Below are 23,109 nucleotides of genomic sequence, written 5' to 3'. Positions count from 1 at the left end.
CGCAAGGGTCTCCCTGAGAAAATCATCGGCATCATTGAAGCACAGTACAGGGCATTTTCGTGCAGAGTACTGCTCAACGGTGACCCCATCCGGGTCGTTGCTGGAGTGAGGCAAGGATGTATCCTATAACCGCTGCTGTTTCTCATCGTAATCGATGAGATCCTGGTAGGTACGATTGATCGTGAACCAAATCGTGGGTTGCTGTGGCAGCCCATCACCATGGAGCACCTAAATGATTTCGAACTGGCTGATGACGTAGCTCAACGGCGCCCTGATATGCAGAGCAAGCTCGATGATCTTGTCGATCGCTCCTCAACGGCATGTATTACCATCAACGTCAACAACACGGTAAACCCTACCAATTTAACGTTAACGGGACAATCAGTGAAGAATGTTGAACGCTTCCAATGGCGGCCGATGGTGGTACCACGATCGATATAGATGCACATATCAAGTAGGCGAGGGTTGCCTTTGCGGGTTTAAGAAATGTATGGAAAAACAACCAGATTAGTCGGCGCACCAAAATCCGAATTTTCAACTCGAACGTAATATCTGTGTTGCTGTACGCCAGTGAAACTTGGTGTGTATCAGTGCATGCCTTCATCAATAGAGGCCGTCGGAATATAATTCGTCGGCCACACACTACGCAGAGACGGAAACGAAATCTGAAAGCAAGCGTGAGATTGGAACCCTGCAGGATATCGCAGCCCATATAGCCCATATAGCCGAGGCGGTAAACGCACGGGTATTCAGCATGACCATGCTGAGGGTGACGGGTTCGATTCCCGGTCGGTCCAGGATCTTTTCGTAAAGGAAATTTCCTTGACTTCCTTGGGTTTAGAGTATCTTCGTGCCTGCCACACGATATACACATGCAAAAATGGTCATTGGCAGAGGAAGCTCTCAGTTAATAACTGTGGAAGTGCTCATAGAACACTAAGCTGATAAGCAGGCTTTGTCCCAGTGAGGACGTTACACCAAGAAGAGGAGAGGAGAGGAGGATATCGCAGCAGAGGCAGGCCCGGAGGCTCTGGCGACGCAGCAACAACTAGGAAATAAAGCAAGTCGACAGAAATTTGACCTGGCCACAGGTCAAGGCGATGGCGGGCAATCGCCCAGGATGGAGATCTTTCAATTTGGCCCTCAGTAAGTAAGTAAGTACATAAGTTCGGGCATGCTAGCGAGAACAGACAGTACTTCACAGATGGTTCAAAAATCGATGATTCGTTTGTTTTTTCCAACGAATTTCAAAATGAAGCATGAGCCCTGTTAGGTATACGTTGCTGAATTAGCTATGTTACGCCTTAAAGTGCGTTGGTAATGAATGCTAAACGCTTAGCACTGTTCAATTTTTGCAAATAGTCTAAGCTGAGCTTAGTAAGCTCTCTGCAGACCGTGCGGTCAACTAAACTGATGAATAATTCAACGTACTTCCTGAATGGAATACGCCAAGTCTTGAGTGCTTTGTCCAAACGTTCATACACAATCACCATAGTTTGAAACCCTTCACATAGTTCGATTCCAGGCAATTAGAAAACGGACTCTTTGGCTAAGGAGGACCACAAAAGTTCAGCTTATTGGATGTGGTGGCTTAATTTACCCTACAGCGGAGAGAAAAAAAGGATGGCGCTTGTGAAGGTAATATTTCATCGTCTTCGATGCATTGTTTGCATTGACCCATCAGGATACCATGATCATTTGGCAACACAAATGGAGAGATTGGTATATGGTTGTACTTTATCGTCCCAGTGTCGAAAAAGTCATGGTTCAGTGAACGATGTAGAAAAAATGACTGCCGAGTACTCGCGCGACACTTTGAGTTGGCTTACTCTTAAACTGCAAAGCCATCGCAAACCCACTCTGTCTCTACCCGCTACCATGTACTTTGTCTTGGTAGAATTAGCTGTTTCGTTGTAGAGCTGTTTTCGCTTTTTTCGTTGTTGTTTTGATTGTAAATTCTATGCAATTTCAAGTTTGTGGATCGTTAAACTGGCGAAAAATGAGGTAACGAGACGCCACTGCTCGTATCAGCAGTAGATACAACTTAAGTACTTCCTCTTCCTATTAACGTTTTGAGTTTGAATGAATTGTATTACCTATATCGCCTCGGATGAAAGAAACTAACGTTGACTAATTGCTTACATGAGTTTTCATGCTGAGGCCATTTCCTGTGCATTTTCAGAGAAATTGTCAGCGGAGTTTCTGGGGATTTCATGGTGGTAAAATTTATGTTCTTGTTGAGTTCATCCAAGAGTTCATCTGTTGGATGCTGCAATCAGTGACAAACGTGGAGAGTCAGCGGAAGAGTATTAATCGGTGAGGTCGTTCCTTGTGTTTTCCTCGTAGAATTGCATATAATGGAGCCGATATGGTACCGAGCTACTTCGAGCCATTCTTTTTCATCAATGTAACAGAACTTGAAAATTATTGCCTGGTTGATGGTTTTGGAAATTTAGAATGAAAATAGGATCTACAGGGCAAAACAGCAATTGGCATGAAATCGATTGCTATTCCTAAATACACTTACGCAGATTTTCAAAAAAATCCAATAAAGAAATATTTTTTTCCAATAAAACTACAATTTGAACTCCTTATTAAGCCAAAAGTTATGCCGCGCCCGCGAGATAACGAGCGGAGAATTCCCGGGATCCCGGTCCGGTTAGGCTCCAAACTAAGTAAGTGGCATCACAACCAACAGCAGAATAGTGTAGTGGAAGTGAAAGAGACCATTCATCTTCTCTAGCTGTAAATCTTTGGTTGGCGCGCCCGACAGCGAAGCGGGAAAACCTCTTCCGACGACGACGACGCCGACGACTACGACGCCCGACAAGAGCAACAAATTATGTGCGAATTTTCGTTGTGCTCCACTGACTTGGATTGTGTGGTGTGTGCTTCTACTACTGCCATTCTCCAACAACTGGTTGATGTACGATCAGCCGGAGCACGTTCGGATTTTGTGAAGCTGCGGGAGTCATACGTTTGAGAAGAATATGCATGTTGGGGACTGGGATGCGATGAGAAGAGCACCAGAAGAAGTGCCCAGGAATAGTGCGCCCCAATTTTGCACAACTATTGTTGATCCAGTGGGTTGGGTGTGGGTGGTACTGACTGGGATGGGGTGGGCAGCGAAGGCGAGCCCGAGCTGGGAGCGCATATGGATTGACTCCGGAAAGTGGCAATGGAATTAATTTGATTCAATTAAAAATGGTTACGATCGAAGACGTTTGCTGCACTCATTAGCTCTGTATAACTGTGACCGAGTCGGTATCGATTCGTGGGATGTGGTTTCCAAATGGACGTTTTAATACCCGTTAGGAGATGACTTGAGGGAAAGTCTCTTGGGATTTTCTTGAATATGAGTCCATTAGTTATTCAGTACGCTTATAGATATTACAGGAAATTCCTACATGAACTTTTCAGTAGAATCAAAATAAACATTCAGTTTTATGAAGCATAAAAATTTGACCAATTGGTAGTTCGTTTGGCCGGCTGGCTCTCAACGGCTAGAAAACATCCGAAGTTTCAATGTCATCAAGTTGCCATTTCAATTCACCATGCTACCTACACCAATCGATCTTCCATTTAACCATCAATTCACAACGATCGATAATTGCATCAAAAACGATTTCAATCTTCTGTTTACCTTGGTTAATTACACCGGCATGCGAAATTAATTTATTTGAAATAAAAAAAAAGCTGCCTGCCAGCAGACAACTCCGTTTGAGGCGTTTGTAGGAACTTGCGAAAAACCGGCCTCGCGCCGGTAGTGCAGATCAACGTAAATCCAAAGCCTCGTCATTGCCAGTGCGGTGCAATCAGCAGAGAGTGGGGAGAGTTGCGCTTTGGGGGTAAGTGAAGTTACAGCACGATGATCCGTATCAACGACGATTCTAACCGTTTGGTATTCACCTCCCCATACCTACACGGTTGGTTAAATTGATCCTAAATCATTGTCGCATTAAACGTTCCGCCGGCCGTGTTGACAGCCAGCCGGCTTCGCGCCGTAGTTAGTAGAACTTAGTCAGCAAGCAGCGCGCATCATTTGCTCTTTAGTGCAAATTCTGAATTCGGAACTCACGCAGCGGCGGCCAGCGGTGCGGCTCTCGGGTTTGTGTTCGTGTGCTGGGAGTTTTTGTGCCACCGGAGCAGGGCATACCGCGCTGCTGGCTGGTCTAGTATCATGGCTCTGTAGGGGAAGGTGGGGTTCAGGTAGCAGAAGAAAATGTTACCAGGAAGCTTTTATTAAGCTTGATTTCCCTTCGGGGACGAATGGGTCGTATGTGCCCAGCCGAGAAAATCGACTATCACAAACGTGTTCTAGACTAGCGAGGTTGCATCTAGAGGGGTAAAAATGCCGTCTCCAAAGGGTTAAACTTATGTGAAGAAGAAATCGTCCCCGTGTCCTCGTCTACTGTAACACTGCTACCTAGGCTTTCCCTGTCGTTGTTCGTGATTCCGCCTGCCAACATGTTCTTCGTTTTTGACGCGTTCATAGTCAGGCCGACCTTTGCTGCTTCACGTTTCAGGTGTGTGTAAAGTCCCAAAACTTAGACGGATTTCATGAAAATCGTGCCCGGCTGTTGGGCCCTGCTCATCACATAACACCTCCAGGGTGACGTTGAACAGCAGGCATGAGAGTCCATCACCTTGTCGCAATCCCCGGCGAAATTTGAACGAACTATACAGGTCGCCCGAAACCCTTACGCAGTTTATTACACCGTCCATCGTCGCTGTCATCAGTCTGAGCTTCCCGGAGAAGCTGATCTCGTCCATGATTTTCCATAGCTCTGTGCGGTCGATACTGTCGTATGCCGCTTTGAAGTCGATGAACAGGTGATGCGTTGGGATCTGGTATTCACGGCACTTCTGGAGAATTTGCCGTATGGTGAAGATCTAGTCCATTGTTGACCGGCCTTTGATGGAGCCGGCACGATAACTTCCCACAAACTCATTCGTTTTTGGTGACAGACGGCGGAAGATGATCTGGGATAGCACTTTGTAGGTGGAATTCAGAATTATGATCGTTTGGAAGTCCTCACAGTCAAACTTGTCACATTTTGTAGATGGGGCAAATGACTCCTTCCTTCCACTCCTCCGCAAGCTGTTTGGTCTCCCAGATCCTGACCTAAGTCCTCCATGCCATTCAGGTGCTCGTCGAAGTGCTGCTTCCACCTTTCGATCGACGCACGTTCGTCTGTCAAGGGGCCTCCGTCCTTATTCCTGCATAGTTAGGCTCGTGGCACAAAGCCTTTGCGGGATGCGTTGAGCTTCTCGTAGTACACTGAAGTTTTTTACGCGTTTTTTTTACGCGGTTTTTTTACGCGATTTTTTTTATGCGGTACCGCGTAAAAACCCGCGTTATTTCAAAAACGTAAAAAAAACCGCGTTATTTCAAAACCCGTCGTAAAAAAACGAGTTATTTCAAAAAAACGCGCGAAATAGTCAGGATGACATCCAACGTAACTTGATTTTTTTTTACTTTTTTACGACGTTTTTGAAATAACGCGGTTTTTTTTACGACGTTTTTTTAAATAACGCGGTTTTTTTACGCGGTTTTTTTACGCGGTATCATTACCGTCGTAAAAAAAAACTTCAGTGTACTTCCGTATTTCATGGGAACGGCACAACAGTTCCATTTCATCGCACTCCGCATCTTCCAGGCGGTGCTTTTTCTCCCGAAAGAGGCGGGTTTGCTGTTTCCGCTTCTGTTTGTAACGTTCCACGTTCTGTCGAGTCCCTTGCTGCAGCATTACCGCCCTCGCTGCGTTCTTCTCCAAAACCGTTCTGCACTCTTCGTCGAATCATTCGTTCCGTCGATTCCGCTCCGCGTACCCGATGGTGCTCTCGCCTGCCTCGTTGATGGCTGCTTTCACTGTACTCCAGCAGTCCTCCAGAGGGGCCTCATTGAGCTCGCTCTCGTCTGGCAACGCGGTCTCGAGATTCTGCGCGTATGCTGAGGCGACATGCAGTTGTTTCAGTCGGTCTAGGCTGTACCGTGGCGGTCGCCGGTACCGTACATTGTTGATGACGGAGAGTTTTGGGCGCAGTTTGACCATCACCAGATAGTGGTCGGAGTCGATGTTGGCGCCACGATAGGTCCTGACGTCGATAATGTCGGAGAAGTGCCGTCCGTCAATCAGATCGTGGTCGATGTGAGATTCCGTCTGCTGTGGTGGTCTTCAGGTGTAACGATAAGGGAGGCTGTGTTGAAAAAAGGCGAAATCAATGAGTCGTAGGCCGTTTTCGTTCGTATGCTGTTGGGCGGTGAACTTACCAATCGTCGGTCTGAATTGCTCCTCCTGGCCTACCTGAGCGTTCAAATCTCCTATGATGATCTTGACGTCGTGGCTTGAGCAGCGATCGTACTCGCGTTCAAGCTGCGCGTAAAATGTGTCCTTGTCATCATCAGTACTTCCGGAGTTGCTGCTGAAGTTGAAGAATCGGCCCTTGATTCTCAACCTGCACATTCTTTCGTCGATCGGCCACCAACCAATCACGCGCCTCTGCATATCACCCATCACGATAAAAGCTGTTCCCAGCTCACGTGTATTGCAGCAAACCTGGTAGATGGTATGATTACCTCTAAACGTACGCGCCATGGATCCTGTCCAACATGTCTCCTGCAGCGCCACGATGCCGAACCCGCGGCCCTATAGTAGATCGGCTAGTGTACGGGTGCTCCCAATGCACACTGGGCCACGAGCGGGATCTAGCAAGTAAAAACCTCTAGCGTTTTGGGAGTACATTTTTTTGAGTTGGTGTCTTCGAAGACTTGTATTTATTTTACCTGTACTTTTATGTGATGAAGAAAATTAGTTGGTAATGTTGCCGCACAGGTGGCACTGCGATACTCACTTTGTTGTCTTACGTCCTACCCAAGTAACCACAAGCATTATATCATTGCCCGAAATAGACTAAATATCAACCTTTGCAATGCGAAATGCAGTAATTCCATATTTGTCATGCAATAATCCTTTAGATTGGCATTATCAATGTAATGATGCATTACATTTTTTCTTTACATTAGAGTGCATTAAAGGGTGATATACGATAATTCAATAATACAACACTGCAAAAACTGAGTAAATGCAATGTACAAACTAGAAAATGTTGCTCTAACTATACAATTATAAAAGCTTGACTATAATGGTAAACAAACGAAACCAAGAAGAGTGAATCATTTTACGGTCAACTCTAGCGGTTTTCAACACTTCTGGTTCGACTCCCGACCAACTTAATCCCCGTTTGAACCACCGATCGGAGACTTTCTTCAGCAAAACCGTTTTAAAGATGATCTTTTCTCTTTTCAGTTGACTGGCTATCACATGCCAATAATGATGGAAACCACAATTTGCATAATGAGCAGTGTGCGAATGGTGTTTTAATTTTCTTATATTATATGTTTATTAAATATCTTCTAAAATGCATTATGTATTTATCAGTGATATATCAGAATATGATTACAGGGATCTATAGGGCACTGCATTGTTTTGATTTAGTATGGGATTTTGACGTTTCTTGGCCTTGTTGTTTACAAAATTTCTGTGAGAGTGAAAGAGAAGGAGATAATTTCATGCAGTGCCCTATTACACATGATGACATAGTCGTTTTTCCCTCTACTGCAATGTTTAAGACAGAAGAACAGTTTCCTTTTAGTTAGTGAAATATCTGTTGTTATCACTGCAGCAGAAGCGGTCCAAGGCGCCAGCGCGTGTGAAACGCATCTAATCCCGATTATTAAATAAAAAGCCGACGAGATGATGCGTATGCGTATAGTGAAACAATGTCGCGATAAATATTATTACGATTTCTGGCTACTTGAGAAGCCATTGTGCTAACTTTTGTTTTGATATGAACGAGTGGGTGACAGTATTTGTTCGATTTTGACATTGCGTCTGTATCGCGGGAATCTCCTAGCGGCCATATCGCCGCCGCCCAATGTGGATTTATTATAAGCGCCGCAATAACGAGGTGGCAAAACGAACATGATGCAACTCACAAACGATTTTGCACACAACTGTCAGTGCCGCCATTGACCAATCCAAATTCCTGTGTGGTAGTGGTTTGTGTTCAGATTTCCCGTGTTAATCTATCTGTAAGAACTTTGTAAACATCTTTTGTTCTCACGTATATGGATAGGCTTGCATTAGGTTTCGTGAGACATTTTTTGGACAACTCAATATGCTCACTCGAACAGCCGAACAACACCGATTGGGTTGGTTTAGAAGCTACGGTACGAACGCTCGACACGCACACAGAAGCAACATTTGCATGTACCGACACCACACCAATAACGTTTCCAGCCTACGATGCTTCACGGTACGCTGATCGAAAAGCATCGACAGCGATGAAAAGACGGGCTTGGCTGGAACGCAACAGCTCAACGGTGAAAAGGAGCAGCCAACAATGCTGATCAGCATCGAGTCTATTCGTGTGCTATTCGTACGGGAGGTTGGTTTGATAGAGCGAGGGAGGGTGAAAACATATTCGTTGTCGAAAGCGAATCGCATCATTTCGCGAATGTTTTCACCAAATATCAAGCTTGATTTTTACTAGGGTATCGCGCCACTTGAGCAGTGGCTTCTATATTCATCTGTTTTCCACTATAACTCAGTCAATTTTGAACCAATTGACTTGAAATGTTGTACACGGGTAGATACTATACCTATCTCACCACATTCCAAAAGTTGTGTCAATTGGTTCAAATTTGACTGAGTTATAGTGGAAAACAGACGAATATAGAAGCCACCGCCCAAGTGGCGCGATTCCCTACCTATTTTGCGCAAAAAAAAAAAACATTTTAAATGTCCCGAAAAATTGTAAAGTTGGTATCATCAGACGCAGGTTACTTTGATTAACACGTGTGAAGTGTTAAAATTGATCAATTTGCGATAAACATCCAAAATAGTCATGAAAACGTTTTTCACGTAAATTTTACTATTTTTAGTATAACTTTGTTATTTGAAGTCACACAACTTTGGTGTCTTCGACGACTTTACTTATTTTTGCACGCTCTACAACTTTGCAGAAGACGAGAAACCTCTAGGACGTAAGACAAAAAAGTTAGTATCGCAGCGCCACCTATGCGGCAACATTACCAACTAATTTTCTTCACCACATAAAAGTACAGGTAAAATAAATACAAGTTTTCGAAGACACCAACTCAAAAAAATGTACTCCCAAAACGCTAGAGGTTTTTACTTGCTAGATCCCGCTCGTGGCCCAGTGTGCAGATCGGCAATTCCACGTACCGAGTTTCCAATCGCAAGTCCTTTTTGTTCGCTGGGGTCCTTGCCGTTGGTCTCGGTTCGTATTATTCTGTTGCTGATTTTCCGTTACAATGTTTTTAACGGCTGGCTCGTAGGGCCTGACATCAACCCCCTACTTTCCGGAAGACCATAGTGCACAGTTGAGCTTAGAGTTCTTCCCTGGCACTCGGACGTTGATCAGTCAGGAGGAGGGATCAACGCTGTTGTGAGCCGCTCCTCCTGAAGAACAGACGCTCAGGTTTGTAGATGCAAACCCCCCTTCTCTGTTAGCCTACGACCAAAGTTTCACCCGGGGTTCATTACCCTATCTTCCCTAAGGTTGCTCGTGTTAGGGCCGGTGCCACGTGGAGGTAGGGATAGGAGTTGCTTGGCAGAAGCTAGTGATCTCAATGGGATTTGCGCGAATTACCTAGCCTTTACCGTGCCGATGGCTGTTTCTATCTCCTGCATTGATGGAGCTTCGGTGTTGACACGAGTAATGCGTCGAACTCTTTTGTCCCGTCTACATGATCGTTTCACTTCCTTCTCGAGAGCCGAATAGCGCTGACGGGCTACGGCTTTGGCTCCTCGTGTTTTTGCTCGCTCTATCGCGGCTTTGGCGTTTCTTCGTTCCTCTATCTTCCTCCAGGTATCATCTGTGATCCACTGCTTTCTTCGGGTGCGTAGCTCACCCAAATTATTCTCGCCGGTGGCGATGAAGGCGTTCTTGATGGCGCTCCATTGATCTTCTACGCTTCCACCTTCTGGAATATTCCCAGCACGGTGCTCTAGCTCCTCGATGAAGGACCTTTTTACCGCAGCGTCTTCCAGTCGGCGTGTGTTGAACCGGCGCCCGATTTTATCCTCCTGTCGATGGATCCTGGCAATACATAGCTGGATCTCGTCGATTAGGAGATGATGGTCGGACGCAATGTCGGCGCTACGTTTGTTTCGTACATCGAGAAGGCTACGCCTCCATTTTCGGCTGATACTGATGTGGGTGATTTGATTTTTCGTGATGCCTTGACGTGAACCCATGTCATTCTCGCTCATTTCTCCAAGATCATGACGTCGTAGTCCGAGTTGTCGGATGCGCTAAGTCGCCCATGAGGATCTTTTCCATGGAATCTTATCCACGACAGCATTCAGCTAGCTGTAGAAGCTGTCTTGGTCTTGCATTTTGGCAGAATCGGTTGGCGCGTAACATTGGATCATGATAAGATTTCGAACCCGTGTTTTCAATCTGGCCACAATTATTCTCTCATTAATAGGTTCCCACTTCATGAGCGCAGCGTGGGCGTGAGCGCTGAGCAGGAAACCAACTCCACGGTGACGAGGAGCGTGTTCGTCTCATAGGCCAGAGTATAGCAGAATTTGACCCGACGCCAATCTGTGTTCTCTAAAGTTCGGCCAACGGACTTCGCTCAGTCCTAGGATCTCAAGCTTCATACGGAATGCCTTATTGGCTAGTTGTGCCAGTTAACCCTGCGGAGCTAGGGTTAATACATTCCAAGTTGCAATTCTTGTCCGTTGTTTCGCGCTAAAAGTCGTTGCTGTCGAATCAGTTTGTAATCTTTCATTTTCGGTTTCTGTAAAGGTTTTTGGGTATCTAGAAAAGTAGGTTGTTGGCCTAAGGTCCCCTATCCATCGTGGTGGAACTGCCACCTCAGGTACAGCTTCCGGTGGCGGAGCATTTCATACTCAGCCGCTGGATGCCAGAACAGACGCAGTTTGAGCCGCACCTCCTTGTTGAACAGACGCTTGGAACGTACCTCCTCAATCTAGCTGAAGTCAGAAGAACTACATAACTCTTAGCTGTAAGTCTTGTCATTAATTGACCCGTAGAAGCATGAGGTAGGAATTGTGAGGACCAGAGAAGAGCTATGTTGGACGCCCCTTGTCGTCTCACCATTTTGCAGCCCGTAGTACGAATGCTATGACGAGAACTTGAACTCTGTTTACCCCACGGTACCCTACATTATGTAGCCGCGCTCAACCCACAAACCGTTGTGTGGGAAAGGGGGTTCGCACGTCTGCTGGTCGGTCCCCCGTGGGAGGGGATTATTTTCATCGTGTTTGTAGTAATTCTGTTTTCCGTCTCTCGCGTAGTGTCTAGTTTTCGTTTTGGTTTCTTCCCTCGCCCGACGTCGTCGCACGCTCGCTCGCCCCCTTTAGCTTGTTCGCTTTTCAGTTCGCACCATTATGATTGAACTTGAACTGCGCTGCTGGCTGCGAGCGCACGGAACCCAGCTCTTGAATCATCATCATCGCCCCACAGCAGCAGCAAGCCTGCAAAAGCAGACGACGACGACGACAGCAGACAGCGATTGGTACACTCACTTGAACACGGTGACTACTGACTGGCGGCGGCGGTGATTACAACGACGTCAGCGACGCTGCGCTGGCGGCGGGTAATTCGCCGGCATGATGTTACCTTGTTTCAATTGTTGCATGAGAAATTTATGGGTGGAAAGTGCGTTCAGTCGAGAGGGTAAACGGTGACCACGGATCATTACAGAAATTTGAGCGATGTGATCTCTGATGGTACTGTGGTAGTATCTTGGATCAACTCCGACCCCGTTGCGCAGTGGTTCGATAATAGGCTGAACTTAAAAAACTGAAACGTTTACGTAACCATGACCTACAGTTATAACTCGGTATTCAACTAATGGTAATCTACCTGAGACAACTGTAGGATGTCGTGGATTCCTTGGTCACTAGTTGCAGCGATTGTCCAACATTTATTTCCCTTCTCAATGACTGTAAGGACATGGCCGGTGCTGTTTGACATTTTAAATTTAGAGCTCTTAAATTCTGCATATTGAGAATGATTAGCTTATCTCAAACCCCAATGAGTCTCTTCTCTGTGCAATTTTGATTCTTTTAGTCTTCTGGGTAATCACAGCGTAGTAATTGCGATGTGTAATGTTATCTATGCTTTTGGGTATCTTCTTAGTAACATTCGCCAATCCTCTAACGAGAAACTTATTGATAAAAATTTGCATTAAAACATCAAATTTGCTTTCCTCTCCGTACATCAGCGCTCTGCAGGAAAGATCCGTACGATCGAACCTCCCAAGTTTTGTGGGTCGCCGAGAGCTTGTTCCGGCGCGCGCCGCTCCCCTAAGCGCAAAATTGGTCTTTCTTCGATTCATCTTTGTTCCGGCTAGTGGTTGTTATTTTTTCGCTCCTTTTCCTCCCCATCAGAGCTACGCACGCCCCGAATGACGTCAGCCGAATTAGCCCCCTGTTACATGGTCATTATACCGGAATTGACTTTCGAACGTTACTCATTACACTGCCGGTCGGGCAATACCGATAGATGGGGTCAGACAGTTTTCGGCGAAATTTCCCCCCGGCAAACGAGTTCAAGAGTGTAGAGTGCGCGCAAGATTTCCGAAGATTAATAATTATTGAAAATTGCTATGTTTGTTTGTTTGTTTCAGATCACCACATCGGCAACGAAGAAACTCTGGGAAAAGGGCGGCGGCAATGATGTCAAGGTGGCCACCGGGGGCGCCACCGGTCCGCTGGCACCGCTCCAGCTGCACGGCACCACCGATCATCAGGTATGGCGTGATTCCACCTGGTCGTCCCAGGGCGACGCGATACTGGCCTCGAGACGGATCTTTCCCCACGCACCCGACACGAATCCGACCGGATCGACAGGAATTTTGAGGTACGGTTGGATTGGATGAATGTGCTCGGTTTTGAATGATGAATAACGTTTCCTTTTCTGCGGTTTTTAGCCCACGAGATTCCACTGGAGGGCTCGGTGTAAAAATGGTAGAATATGTGCTTGGTGGATCTCCGACGAACAAGGAAAGCCCGCTTGCTAGTTTAGAACCTCGATTTAAGGGATTGAAATTCGATGATAATGACAAGGTAAGTTTTAAATGAGTTAATCTGGACACCTTTATGGCCCAATGCTGCCTATCAATATTACAGCTAAGAGTATGAATTGTAACCAGTAATTCTAACCTTTTTCGTGCTTAACCCTAAAAGGGATACCTTCATGGCCTCAGTTTCGTCACCTCGCTGAGTGTGTTCCATCAAAGACGAGCTCTGAAAGGCGCCTGGGGTCCAATGGACCCCAGGTATCCCTTTTAGGGTTAAAAATATCGAATTATAATAATTATTGAAAAAAAAATTCTGGACTGATATTGCTACAATGCAGAAGCTACAAGATGCTAAATTGGAACTTCCATTCAGGCCAAACATGTCTAAAGGTCCAATCTGCAGAAGAGAGGCTCTCTTTGGTTTCCCTCTCTTTCGTTAATATCTCAGCTGTTTATTTGTATTATGATTGTCTCCTTGCATTGAACGATGGTCGAATCAATCGTCTTTTGATTTGTACTGCAAAAATAGTCGAAAAGTGTACCATTACATTGCAATAATTGAAAGAGAAAGTGAACAAAGAGAGCCTTTCAAATGCAGACAGGACCTATTGAAATGTTTGGCCTGCATTCCTCACAAATCCATACTTAAAATCCCATGTTACGAATTACGATGGGCACTCTTTCACATCTTTCTAGCAGATATTTTTTGAGTTCTAAACTGCCCCTCTTCGCATGTCAGTCCCATGTTGTTTTTCAAAGCGCCTTCCATTTGTATTACAACTCCAATAATTTTCAAAAAAAAAATGTATTCACTTCATGCATATCCTTTCCGTGGCATATTTAGCTGTGAATTAAGACAGGAAAAATATCTAATTCGTTTCGAATGACTTCGAGAGTGACAAAAATATGATTTGCATTAGAAACGACATGGGACTGACATGCCAAGAGGGGCAGTAAATGTATGTTTCTACAATACAAAAATAAGTGTGGGCCACCCTAATAAGGATGATTTTAAACTCTGTATTTTTAGCCTTCATTCAGCCAACGTACCTACATTTTTCACCTTCGGAAAACCACAAAAAAAGTCATTACTTTTGCTTGTTTTTCGACGGATTTTGATGGAACTTTCACGGTTTCTTGAAAAATCTCTTCTACTTCACTGCCCATAACTGCATAACAGTCACATTCGACAAAAGTAGGCATGGGAGAAAATGGAGCCCAAAGTTTGCAATTTGCGTTAGTATGGAAAAGGATCAAAATTTAAAAAAAATGCCAAAAATTCAAAATGAATCTTTATGAAATGAAATCTTCTACAGTTCTTCTTCTATGCTGGGCGAATAGTTGAAAAAATAATTAGACCAAAATATGATTGGCGGTACGCTATGCAACCAGTGTGTTTTCCCAGTGTGACTGTTATGCGGTTACATTCGTGAATATTTGATATTAATGAGACAAAACGACTTGGTATTTTTTCACATTTCGTAGAACAAACTTGTCAAGTTCATTTGGGTGAATGAAAGTAATGATGATTTGGAGATGATCCCCTGTATTACCTCAATGTGTTCCATCATTAATCTCACGCTCCCATATTCATCCTATTCGAAAACAAGCGATTACGGCACCGATTGATTCCGTTCTTTTTGTTTTCATGGGTGCTCACTTCTAACAAAAAATACAAAAATAAGAACCAAACAAACAGCGCTTCAATCCTTTGTTTTTCGTAGGATGAAAATGGGAGCCACATGCTTAAGAAGGGAGCCAATACCCTACATTTCACAATGTAGAACTAGAGATCCCGATTAATAAAGTTCTAGTTTCTTCTCTATGTTTTGTAAGCTTACTGTCTGGTAATGGAGTCCTTGATTCATAAATTATTCGTTTGGTGGCACCTAGCGTAAAAAAAATAAATACGTGTTTCTCAATCTCGGAACCCTAAATGAATTGGAAATATACGGTATCTTTGAGTGAAGGCATTAACATCTAAATGGCTCTAACACCGAATCAGCAAAATAAGAAAAAAAAACACATTGGAAACCCTTGTAGATAATACAACCTTTACTCGTGAAAGTTCTTGGAGGACCGAGAACATCTAATCTTAGGAAAGTAGTTCTTTACAGAACCATGCATCATGGATTTGTAGGATGTTACACCGCATCAGTAATGTAACAACAATCCATTGGTTACGCTTGTTGATCTTCAGGCCTTTACTCACGGAAGTTCTTGGATAACCTAGAGCATCCTTGAAAATTATTTCTTATTGCAGAATTATCTTATTTGGACCTGTTTAAAATCTACGCGAACGTTTCTAGATAACCTAGAAAATCTTTGGAAACTAGTTTAATAAAGAACCATGTTCCATGGACCAATATGATATTACACCGCATCAGTAATGTACTAATAGCTCTTTGATTACGCTTATAGATCTTAAGGCCTTTGTTCGCGGAAGTTCTTGGATGACCTAGAACATCTTTTAAAATTACTTACTTCTCTGCAGAACTATGTACTAGTGATCTGTAAGATGTTACATTACATTAGTAATGCAGTAACGCTTGTAGATATTGAGGCCGATTCTGAAATCGCGGAAATTCTTGGATGTCCTTGAACATCTTTGGAAAGTAGTTTTCAACATAACCAGGCTACATGGACCTGTTGGATGTTATACCGCATAACAAATGTAAAAACAATTCAATGATTCCGCATGTAGATCTGCGGGCCTTTGCTCGCTGAAGATCTTGGAGGTCCTAGAATATATTTGAAAATTATGTCTCTACAGAACTATGCTCAATGGACTTGTGAGATGTTGCAACATATAAGTAATATAACAACAATTCATTGATTCCGGATGTAGATGACCAAGAAAATAGTTCTCTACAAAACCGTGCTTATAAATCTTCATGCTTTTACTCGTGGAAATTTTTGGTTACCTTAGATCATCTTTGAAAATTAGTTCTTTCCAGGACCATATTCCAAGAATCATCTTTAGGAAACCCACTTTAATCTCTCCTGGACCTCCCTCCCACCAAGCTTCCACCAGTCACCTCCTCTCCTCCACTTTCCATTACCCCTTCTGAACCCTTCCGACCTCTTACACCACCCCCGTCCTTTCGCCCCATTGGACCATTTATGATCCCCTCTTCTCTAACCCTTCGAAAACTTCGGAAATCCTTCCACAAAAATCCTCTTTCATACTATTAGAAAGAGTTTCCTTGTGGACACTTGGTGCATGAGAATGTTGAAAAACCGCGTTAATTCTCGAATCGGTGTAACAAAAAGCGTTAATTTATGAACCCGTGTAAACCCCGTGTATCTCTAAACTCCAGCCGTACCGTATACTTCTTTCTGGCAGGTTAATAATATGGTAACGTAAACGTTGGAGTGAGGTTTGCCCGTATGCTTCACCAGTACCAAAATCGTTGAAACTCCCTATCTTAAAATACAATAAGCATCATTCTATGCAGTGTTCAACAATGTTGTTCAGTAAGCTAGAAACTATCTGGAACTGCGTTCTTATCATTAGTAATCAGTTAACCAATGAATATTACCTACATCTAATCAATTTATCGCCTCACACTGCCCCAATCGTCTCTTCTGGTTTTCCGCTTCACTTAGCCGCAGATATGGGGCCATTCATAAACCACGTACACTTTTTGGGGGAGGGCCAAAGTCCACGCTCCATACAAATTTCAAAACTCAGGGCATGATTCTACACCAAAAATGATCATCAGCTTACCTAGTTCAAAAATGCTTGAGCTTGAGCTTGATTGACCGCCCGCAATTGCTACTCCAGTATTGCCAGATCAGCTACATTCACACAAGGAACCAATGAGATAGCTGCTTGGGACTAACAGGCATCTTCAGTGTGTGATCGTTGGTGGTCTTGTATGTTTAGGTGACAATGACGCCTGCTGCGTCAGGTTGCAGGTCAATGTGGAAGGAGAGGGAAGTGATGATTGCAATCGCTTGCCCACATCAGGCCGTTGAATCCTCTGCGCCTGCACAATGTCATGCGGGTGTTGGTGTGTTGGTGGGAAATGTTTATTTTTGGCACATGAATCATGCATTGGTGCAAGGATACCAGGCGTAAAGCGATAGATTGTGTGAAGATTACTGCTAAGGACAGACTTGTTAGAATCCCAAGATGGCCGCCACAATGGCCGACTTTGGTACCTACTCACGATTTCGAGGGCACAAATGTCTTCGTAAACAAAACCAACGCACCTGATCTTCTTATTTTAGGCTTATTACGAGTGAGCAAGAACAGAATAATGAAATGCAGTGTTGTATGAAGCTTGCTTCTTGAGATTTGTGCGTTTGAAGTTCTGATGCACTGTTGAAGCGGGATTTCAAGGCGTTTGTCCTTAAGTGGCACAGTCCGCTTGGTTGCATAACTTGTAGGCGTTATATGATAGATTGACACTGTGCTGTGATGAAAGTTGGAAGGAAGGGAAACGGCTTTTTTTTTTCAATCCGTTTCTGGTGAATCAGAAGCGGTAGCCACTAGACCAGCAAGCTACCGAGTTCAAAAATGCTGTACCTAAACTAGTGTAATTAGTTAACCAATGAATATTATGAACATCTAATCGATATATCGCCTCACACTGCCCCAATCGTCTCTGCTGGCTTTCCGCTTTACTTATCAAAGTGCTCTAAGCCGCAGATATTCAATGTCGTTTGTCGTACATGTGATACTGGCTCTGCGACGCCAGTAACAGAAAATGACGATAAGCCCTGTGGGACTTCCCGGAAAAATCGCAGTACCTACAAATTACTAAATGAGTTCGTGGATGAATCCCTGGTGGAATCTCAACACAAATATCAAAAGAAATTTTGATATTTCCAGTATGCTTTTCAATACTGGTTGTGCAAGCACATAATAGAATTGAATCACTGGTGGAATCTCTACAAGAATATTAGGAGAAAATGCTTGAGAAATCCGTAGAGAAATCTTTACAGAGAGTAATTCCCGGCGTAATCTCTGGAGATGTTTCCGGAGGGTTTCCTGGAGGGATCTCTAGAGAAGTTTCTGAAAGAATTTCCAAAAGAATTTCTGGATAACCCCTAGAGTAATTCCCAGAGAAATCTATATAGAAATCATCAGGAAAAGCCATGGAAAAATCCCAAAACGAACTCCTGGGCAAAACCCCGGTGGACTTTTGGGAGGAATCTCTGTCAAAATTCTTCCCCGAAGAACATTGAGAAATGTGGAGCGAATCTGGTGTGATGGTTAGAACACTCGACTATCACGCCGAGGACCTGGGATCGAATCCCACTCCCGACAAACTCACTAAGCGGAAGGGAAGTACAGCGTGGGTCCCGAGATGAACTAGCCCCGGGTTAAAAATCTCGTTAATAATAAAGATAAAAAAAAAACATTGAGAAATTTCTGGATAAACTCTCAGAGGGCACATGAGAAAATGTCACGAGGAATCACTGATGGAATCCCTATATCTATAGATAAATCCATGAAGAGATCTAACAAACCCTGGAAACCCTGGCAAAATTCTTGGAGGAAGTCTTGCATAAACCCATGGAAGATTTCCTTGCCTAAGGAGGATGCAAGCTTATGTGTGCGTGGGGTTTCTGCATACGAAACATCGTATTTCACAACCACAGAGAAAGATTTCTTCGTTACACTATGATGCCTGATTATGATTTAGTGGGCAAAAATAGTTATTAAAATATTTTGGTTGATATTGTAAAGCTATGTCCATCTCAATTGAAAAGTTTCTGCTCAATCATACTCATCATGTGTTCAACATGATTTGATTTGGACTACGAAGAATTTTATCGACATTATCGACTTTTCGAATAAACACTTACGGTCAAATCATATCATAGTGTCACGTAGAAGATGTGCTGGGAATTGAATTCTGGTTGTGCCCCAAATAGTCGTGGACTTGACGGTAATAGAATTCGAGGGACAATTATCCAATCTTCTTATTTTAAGTAAATTGTAGTTCTTTTGCATTTTTTTTACATGTTATGGAAGCTAATTTATAAATTAGTAATTGATAATAAATTGGCCCATGAGGCGTTAGGCGAGGAGCAAGAATACAACCGATCAATATTGGCCAGTGCTTACACAGACGGGAATTAGATGAAAACCCTATGTAATTGAGCCATCATAACTTACCTAACTATATGGCGACCGTGACAGGTAGGACTGCTATGACTTTTGCAGTCTAGAAGTGATTCGACCAATTATACTTTGACATAGCTCGACGTTTCAGTTCAAACTTTATCCAAGAGATATGGTTGATTACTTATGGTTTTTAGAGGGGAACTAAAAATTATCCCTCAAGCAGTATTACTTGGCAAAGATATTAGAATGAGTTTGCCAGATCTCAGATTATAAGTTTGGCAGAAAAACCGATAGGATTCTACCCAGTGTCTGGTCGCATTAGCATACACTGCCTAGGATCGCAAAACTGTCCCATATTAATAGGAACCCCAGCAAATATGGGACTGATATGCGATCATAGGCAGTACAATGCATGTTTATTCTGTTGAGATTTCCTTTAGGATAACTGCATTTACAATATCCACGATTTTAAATATTATTAATAAGAAATTTATTAGTTTGAATCAGTTTTTGAATGTTCAATCTTATCTTCTCTTTCAGACATCTGACGATAAAGACAAAGCAAACTCGCCATTCGAATCGAACGGTTTGAAGAAGGAGGAAGTGAACTCAACCAACGGTGTGGTGATCGTAAACGGAATTGATGACGACAAAGGATTTAAGTGAGTCACACAATTTCCATCTAACCTAGGACACAATCCTAACAGTTCCTACTTACTTTCAGTCGCACGCCCGGTTCCCGGCAGCCGTCTCCTGCGGAGGAACAACTACCGCGAGCTTCCAATCTGCTCGATGCTCCGTCGCACCATAACTCTGGCTTTCCACAGCACCACTCTCTGCACCACATGATCGGATCGGCTGCTGCTGCTGCCGCGGCCGCTGCCGCTGCGGCCGGAGTTGTCGGAGCCGGTGCCGGGGGGAACGATCTGGCCCAGCAGGCGGCCGCTGCCGCTCTGGGATCCTACCACCATCCGCAGATGATCAACCAGATGAACCAAATGAACCAGCTCAACCAGATGAACCAGATGAGCCAGCTCAACCAGATGCAAAGCCACGTGATGAACGGCGTAGGCGGGATCCCGCAGATTACGCAGGTTGGTACCTACCAAGCGGTTTCTCGATGCGGTAGAATAAATACTGAATTTCTGCTTATTTTTCAGAGCCAAATGGTTAGTCAACCCGGCCAGGGTCCTAACCAGATTGAGTCGCCTGCCAACTTGCTGCAGCAACCTCATAACTTCGATGTACAGGTAAGTGAAAATCATACATTTGCGAATCTTCTTGTACTAAAAAACAACAAGGTACATGATGTTCGTGCATTGGTTATTTCGGAAATGAGTCTCGGGAAACCAACTGTTGATTAGATGTTCACTGCGCATGACACACATTTCAGAATGGGGAAATCGTATCCGCTCTGACAAACAGATGGTGCACCGAACGTTAAAGTTCGGGTAGTTCGGTAGATGTATTGAGTAATTGTCGCTGAGATCGGTTCACTATTTACAAGTTGTCTTTAAATATACAGTGCGAGAAATAAGTATAAAGACAGAGCCGTTTTCCATACAAAATAATCATGTTTAGGGATCAAAATATCTTTTTCTAGCGATTCGATTGTTATGGAATTTTGCCTGCAATCTTAAAATAACTAGAATTTTGGCTAGAAATATATATCATCATCCATGAAAACGTTTATATCGACTTTTCAGATTCAAATAAATATAAAGACATTGATTTCCGTATGGAAAACGACTCTGTCTTTATACTTATTTCTCGCACTGTATTTTAGGTGGTGATTTTTTGAATGTCCTGATCAAAAAGAACGTTTACTTAAATTGACCATCCGTAAATAAACAGTTTTTGCAGACCCCTCGATTTTTATCAGTTTCTAGCCATTACTATTGTACCGTGTGGTGCCCTAATTTCGTGCGGGCCCAAACTTCGTTAACTTCTGACATCTGAGAGCATTATTATCTAATTAACAGCGGAATCATCCAAAATTTGTTATAACCTCAAAACTGCATTTAATCTCAATACAATTCACAAAAAAAGATATGAAAAATTTGATTTATGTCAAAGATTGAAAAATAAATTGCAAATGTATTCAAATAGCATATGCCATATTCAGAGGTACGAGAAAATCAACACTCACGGAAGTGAACAAATATTTCGATCTCTATCAAAGGTAAATATTCCAATTTATGTATGATTATTTCAATTCAATATGTTTTATTGTAATACGCAATAATATTACTTAAAAATGTTATTTTCTTATTTTGTTTCAACATTTTTGTTGTTGGCGAAATTAGGAACCCACAATTTGTATGGGTCCCTAATTTCGTGCACTCTTTTTCATAACTTTGTTTTAGAGGTTCATGTGGACACAAATGGCTACAAACCCATCGCATGATTCGGTTATTAATAATAGTTCTAATAACTATTTTAATTGGTTTAAAATTAGCTAGGGACTGCTCATACACTACGTAGAAAAAAAATAAACAAATTTATTAATGTGGAAATACTTAGTAAGCTCGGGATGATTTTATTTACCCAAACATTGGGAGTAGTAGCTCACAGCCGCTAGTTTTATTCAAGCAAATTATTGACGTAAGTTTTATTGCCAGAACACAAATTTGGAAGACGACACTTTACTAGAACTAACCTCCCGAGGAATTCCTAATTATTACCTATTAATGGCACATAATAGAAAGGTAAAAAGCTACAATTAAAAAAAAAGAATTAATTCACATTACTGACCATCAGTAAAGTTAGTGAACATTTAATTCAAATAGCAAACAATATATTGTTTTATTAAGATTTCAATAAAACAGCAAAACAAACGTCAAAAATAATAACCCTTAAAACTACAGAAGGATTTTGAAAATCTTAATGTTAACATCCGGGACGGATCCGGAAACATCAAATATTCACTCATATTTCTGTGACGATCGATTTTATCTACACGTTATGGTTTCATTGGTATTGTACGAGTATGCTACGTTTTGCAAATTAACATATTTAGGCGAATTGTACGTCTTTTAGAGTGAGCGAAATTTGGACCCATTTTGAACGAAATTTGGAACCCGTGCACGAGATTTGGCACTTTCTAACAAATCAAAACTAATGCTGTAACTATCTTGTATGATGTGAAGTTGCCTAATTTATATTTTTCTTAGGAGCTACAGTGCCAGCACGAAATATTATCGAAGAAATTAATCTGATATACTTTATGGTAAAATTTCAGTCGTTTATCAAACTTTGAGAATTCTTAAGTGCACGAAATATGGGCACCTCACGGTAACCCTAAAAGTTTTCGATTTAGTAGTGAAGTTTTATGGTGGTGGTGAAGTGAAGTTCCTTACTGGAGTGGTTCCACGAAGAAGTTGCAGATTCTTCTGAACGATTATTCAAAAAACCAACTGGTCAAAATCCAGGAGGAATCTGGATAACCGTGCTAGAGGAACAAGAGGTGGGCTCCTAGATCAAACAAATATTTGCAGCAAGCCGATAATTCCCATAAGAGCCTGAATCAATGTTCTGATACCCATTGGACGCTGCATGACATACATTGCATGACATAAGTATTGCCAATAGAATTGATGTAAAACCAGTACCCAGTGGATCTCCATGGAACCATGTGACAGAATTTTGTTCAACAAATTTAAACTTTAAGTTAAATAACTCCAAATATCAGAAAATTGGAAATGGCACTTTGGGGCGAAATTGATCAGTATATAATTAAGCATCGGTTGGAAAGGAAAATTTCCTTCACCGCTTAATTTTGCTTTTCTTAAACCGAATAACGCGTCTAAAATCTTACAACTAGTGAATTTAATATTTTAAATGCAAAATTAAATTTCCAAATTTCCCCCTTAAACGCCTAAAGGTAGGCAATTTCATTTTAAATTTGTGATTTCTATTACAAAAATGACTATTTCTTCAT

General features: G+C 42.8%; 1 protein-coding gene across 7 annotated transcripts in view; it reads left to right on the top strand.

Annotated features, from left to right (window-relative positions):
* Window positions 1–23,109, top strand: part of LOC109409584 (maternal protein pumilio) — a 310,089-nt gene that overhangs the window by 82,129 nt on the left and 204,851 nt on the right. For all 7 annotated transcript variants that reach the window (XM_062860738.1, XM_062860731.1, XM_062860733.1 and 4 more), the window contains 5 exons: window positions 12,695–12,927; window positions 12,998–13,133; window positions 19,710–19,831; window positions 19,894–20,263; window positions 20,330–20,419. In XM_062860738.1, coding sequence (XP_062716722.1) covers window positions 12,695–12,927; window positions 12,998–13,133; window positions 19,710–19,831; window positions 19,894–20,263; window positions 20,330–20,419 — 951 coding nt within the window. The remainder of the gene's footprint in view (window positions 1–12,694; window positions 12,928–12,997; window positions 13,134–19,709; window positions 19,832–19,893; window positions 20,264–20,329; window positions 20,420–23,109) is intronic.

The sequence above is a fragment of the Aedes albopictus genome, chromosome 3 (assembly GCF_035046485.1).
Source record: "Aedes albopictus strain Foshan chromosome 3, AalbF5, whole genome shotgun sequence".
Classification (NCBI taxonomy): domain Eukaryota; kingdom Metazoa; phylum Arthropoda; class Insecta; order Diptera; family Culicidae; genus Aedes; species Aedes albopictus.
This window is presented reverse-complemented; position numbering and strand designations above follow the sequence as displayed.